This window comes from Apium graveolens, unplaced genomic scaffold (assembly GCF_009905375.1).
Source record: "Apium graveolens cultivar Ventura unplaced genomic scaffold, ASM990537v1 ctg3390, whole genome shotgun sequence".
Lineage (NCBI taxonomy): Eukaryota > Viridiplantae > Streptophyta > Magnoliopsida > Apiales > Apiaceae > Apium > Apium graveolens.
The window spans coordinates 3,464-8,275 of NW_027418083.1; the positions used below are offsets into that span (position 1 = coordinate 3,464).

Here is a 4,812-nt window from a genome sequence, read left to right on the forward strand (position 1 = left end):
TTCAGATTGTGGAAAAACAAAGGATTGTTAAGGGTTTTTTACAGTTCTAAAGGTTATTTTACCTTTAAATTTGCTTCGGTCAAAGAAAAGGATGATATTCTGGCATTAAACTCGGTTCAAATTGGTGGTCGAACGTTGTATTTGGCACCTTGGATGGAAGCAAATAAGTTTAAAAAGAATGTTATCGAGACTGTCCCTTGCTGGATTAAGTTTGAAGAGGTTCCTCATTCTTATTGGTCAAGGGAAGGCCTTACTTTTCTGGCCAAAGCTGTTGGAGTGCCACTAAAGTTTGATGAATTCACAGCAAAATTTGAGCCAACAAAATACGCCTCTGTCCAGGTATTACTAAAATATTCTAGTCCTCGTCCTGATTTTATTTGGGCCCCTGTTTTAGATGAATGTGGGAATGAAGAATTAGTGAAAGTATCTGTTATATACCCGCAATTACCTTACTCCTGTAGTCATTGTTGTGCCTTTGGGCATTCCTATTCTAGATGCATTCACAATCCTGATGCAGTTAAACCAGCACCTAGACACAGACCAGGAGGGATTAATCCTAGAGCTCCAAAGGCTACAAAGAACAACTTAAATGGCAAAAAAACAATTCAAGCAACTGCAAACCAGGCTAAGGAAGATAAAGATTCTGATGTACCTCCAGTGATTTTTGGTGAATTTCTGGGATGTGACTTGGTTCTTGATGAGGATCAAACTTTGGATGATCTAGAGGATTTTGACAAAGATGTGGGAAATAAAGATTTGGACGATGATTCAGAACAGCTGGTGCATAATCAGGATGCTTCAGTTAATTTGGTAAATACTCAGGAAAATGTCACAGTTGATATTGCTAATAATTCAGACACGATGGATCATATAGTGGAGCCTGTAGAGCCTGTTATTCAGGCGGTTGCAGTAAAATCTCCTGGTCAGAAAAGACGGCGGGGCCGCAGCCAAGATGCAACTCGTGTGCAACCTTTGTCAGCATTGCCTGCAGCAGCCCCAGCGCCTGCAGCACTCGCTGCGCCTGCAGCTAAGCCTCTAACCCACCCTGTTGTGATTGCTCTCAAAGCGTCCAAACATGACTTGGTTGACGAAGATGGTTTTACTTTGGTTGTCAACAGGAAAAGCCCGGCTCATAAAAAAAGTCCAAAATTGGCTGCTCAGCCAATTAGTCTTAGGCGTTTGCAATGAACTTCGCAGCATGGAATGTTAGGGGCATTAATAAATCCCCACATCAGAAAGAGCTCCAACAATTTATTTCTGTTAATAATATTGATCTTATGGGAATTTTAGAAACTAAGGTTAAAGTCTCCAATGCTTTGAGCATCTCGAAGAAAATCAACAAAAATTGGCAATGGTTATTCAATTATGATCACCATTATAATGGTAGAATTTGGGTTGGATGGAATCCTAATGTTTGGGAGATTTCTTTGCTTTCAAAATCTTCTCAATTCATAACTTGTAATGCTAGGTTCATTGAGAAAAATCTCCATTTTATTGTAACGTTTGTCTATGCCTTCAATGATGCTATAGATCGTGTGCCACTTTGGGAATATATCAGTTCTAATTGCTCCAGTCCTTTACCTTGGGCTTTCCTTGGTGATTTCAACTGCATTACTAGTCTGAGTGAAGTTGTTGGAGGTCGTGAGCATTGGACACCTGAAATGCAGTGTTTTAAGGATTGTTTGAATAATTGTGGTTTAGAGCCCTTACGTACAGTTGGTGACACTTATACTTGGACTAATAAAAGGCTTCAGGATCCGGTGTTTAAGCGGCTGGATAGAATGGTTGCAAACTCTACTTGGTTTAATGTCTTCACCGAGGGCAGTGTTTTTGTCAAGAATCGAGGCATTATGGACCATAATCCTCTGCTGTTTGAGGAGCCTATGCAGCTTAATAAGTTTGGTAAGCCCTTTCAATTCTTTAACTTTATGATTGATATCCCTGGTTTCTTGGACATAGTTTCTTCAGCTTGGTCTATTCACTGTATTGGTTCTCCTATAGCTCAGTTTAATGCAAAGCTTAAACACACTAAATTGCTACTTCGAAAGCTCAATAAGGACCATGGCAACATTCTTAGTAATGTGCATCATGCCCGTGTCAGCCTTGAAGAATTTCAGGCATCTTTTTGGCTCCACAGTAGACCAGTCCAAGATCATTGAAGAGCAAGATTTAGTTTCTAAACTTAACCTGGCTTTGGCCCAAGAAGAATCCTTCTTACTTCAAAAGGCCAGGGTTAGATGGTTACATCTTGGGGACAGCAACAACTCCTTTTTTCATCAACAGTGTAAGGTAAATTGGAACCGAAATAAAATCCTGACTCTTCAAGACACTGATGGTAACTTTGTTCATGGTCAGGCCTCTTGTGCATCTGTTGCTGTGAATTACTTCTCTCAGCTATTGGGCACTCCTGCTAGTCCTGGTATTAATGTTGATCTCTCCATGGTCAACTGCAAAGAAGTGAGTGCTGAGCAATCTAACTTCCTGGTAGCTCCAGTGACTGACAATCATATTTTTGACATCATCAAAAAAATGAAAAAGAACAAAGCCCCTGGGCCTGATGGGGTTAACGTAGAATTTTTTCTTGCTACTTGGCACAACACTGGTGCTAGTTTCTGTGCTGCTGTTCGATATTTCTTCGAGCATGGGTTGATGCCTTCAGGTATAAATTCAACGTTTATTGCTCTGATTCCCAAAGGGGTAGCCCCAACCAAAATGCAAGACTTTAGGCCAATATCTTTATGCACTGTTCTATATAAATGTGTTTCGAAGATCATAGCTATAAGACTCAAGAAAATTATGCCTGCTTTAGTAGACATTTCACAATCTGCTTTCATCCCGGGTAGATCAATTTCTGATAACATTCTCATGGCTCAAGAACTGTTTAGAGGATATGAAAGGGAGACAGGAGTGCCCAAGTGTGCCCTCAAAATTGATCTGCATAAGGCTTTCGACTCCATCCATTGGAGCTTTATTCTAGCTGTCTTGAAGAAAATGAAATTTCCAGATATCATGATCGGTTGGATCAGGGCCTGTATTTGTTCCACTAGATTCTCTGTCAAATTAAATGGGATTATTCATGGCTATTTCAAAGGCACCAAGGGACTTCGACAAGGGGACCCCATGTCTCCTTATATTTTTGCATTATGTATGAACATTCTTTCTTGCACTCTCAACAACACTCCTGAGGGCTTCAAGTACCATTGGCGTTGCAAAGAGCTCAGACTAACCCATTTATTTTTTGCTGATGATGTCCTGGTGTTCTCTCGTGGTTCAAAGCAATCTGTTCAGCACATTATGGACTCAATCAAGACTTTCTCGGGTTGGAGTGGGTTGGCTCCAAGCATTAATAAAAGTACCAGTTTCTTATGCAACTGTGATGCTGAATTTTCAAGTTGGTTTGACACCCTGTCTATTCCACGTGGTACCCTCCCTGTCAAGTTCCTCGGAGTACCTCTCATTTCTTCTCAGCTGAGTGTGAATGATTGTATGCCTTTGGTTGAGAAAATTACCTCTAGATTGCACTCCTGGGCTACTCTCTTACTCTCCCTTGCAGGTAGAGTTCTGCTTATCAAGTCAATCGTTCATGCAATCGAAGCTTTTTGGTGTAATCACTTTCTGCTCCCTGCTTCAATTCATGCCACCATTCAGTCTTTGCTCACTAGATTTTTGTGGAAAGGTAATATTAACAGTAAGGGCGGAGCCAAAGTAGCCTGGAATGTCATCTGCCTTCCAAGAGAGGAAGGAGGTCTGGGACTTAAAAATATGGCAGATTGGAACAGAGCCCAGGTTATTCACCATCTGGTTAAGGTGGTAACTAAGTCTAGCTCCCTTTGGCCTCGATGGGTGCATGCCACAGTGTTAAAGCACAGATAATTCTGGACACTAACAATTCCTACAGACTGTTCTTGGATTTGGAGGAAGGTTCTGAAACTTCGTGTAGTTGCTCTTCAATTTCTTACTTACTCTATCGGTTCTGGAGCTGATATTTCTTTGTGGTTCGACCCATGGTGGGGAGGTACTTGTTTGGCTGAAACTACCACCTCTCCTATCATTTCACAATGTGGATTACATCGCAATGCTTCATTGAGTAGTATTATCCATAATGGTTCTTGGAGGCTCCCGAGTCCCAACCCCAGGTACCACCATTTGGACCCCTTGCTAGTTCACTGGCTTCAAACCTTTGATTACCCAACTATAAACTCTAATGGGGTGGATACTCTTCTATGGGATGGTACTGCTGCAACTAAAATCAGGACTTGGCATATATGGAATTCTATCAGAAGTAGGGGAGATGCAGTGCCTTGGTTCAAAGCTGTTTGGCACCGTCTTCGTGTCACTAGATATGCTCATCACCAATGGCTGCTTTGTCATGGCAGACTCAATACATTGTCAAGATTGTATAGATTTGGTCTTGTAGATTCCCAACAATGCTTCCTTTGTATTAGTGGTAGGGAGACAGATTCACATTTATTTGTTCATTGTACTTATAGCAGGTGGGTCTTATCCAGGCTTCTAGGCAGACTCGACATGGTCATTGTTGGAGATACTTGGTTATCTTTGCTCACTCATCTGGCGGATTTTCAGGACAATTACCGGGGTTTACTTGCTCTTTGCTTGGTCCAGATTTATTGCTATCATATCTGGAGGGAACGCAACTCCCGTGCTCACAACAAAGGAGTGTTTGGTCCAAGGAAACTCCTGCATGGGATATTGATTGATTTTGTTGCTAGGCTTAGTACTTCTGCTTGGTTCAGTAAATTAGCTTGTAATAGGCCAGATTTACATTCTTGTATTTCCTGTATTTCCTTGTAG

The 4,812-nt window shown here is 41.4% G+C and overlaps 1 protein-coding gene across 1 annotated transcript; it reads left to right on the plus strand.

The window, feature by feature from the left end:
- The first annotated feature begins 1,184 nt into the window (after window positions 1–1,184).
- Window positions 1,185–4,812, plus strand: LOC141701139 (uncharacterized). The gene is made up of 3 exons (XM_074504797.1): window positions 1,185–2,117; window positions 2,356–3,810; window positions 3,922–4,812. Exons 1-3 carry the CDS (start codon window positions 1,185–1,187, stop codon window positions 4,810–4,812), a joined length of 3,279 nt encoding a protein of 1,092 aa, XP_074360898.1.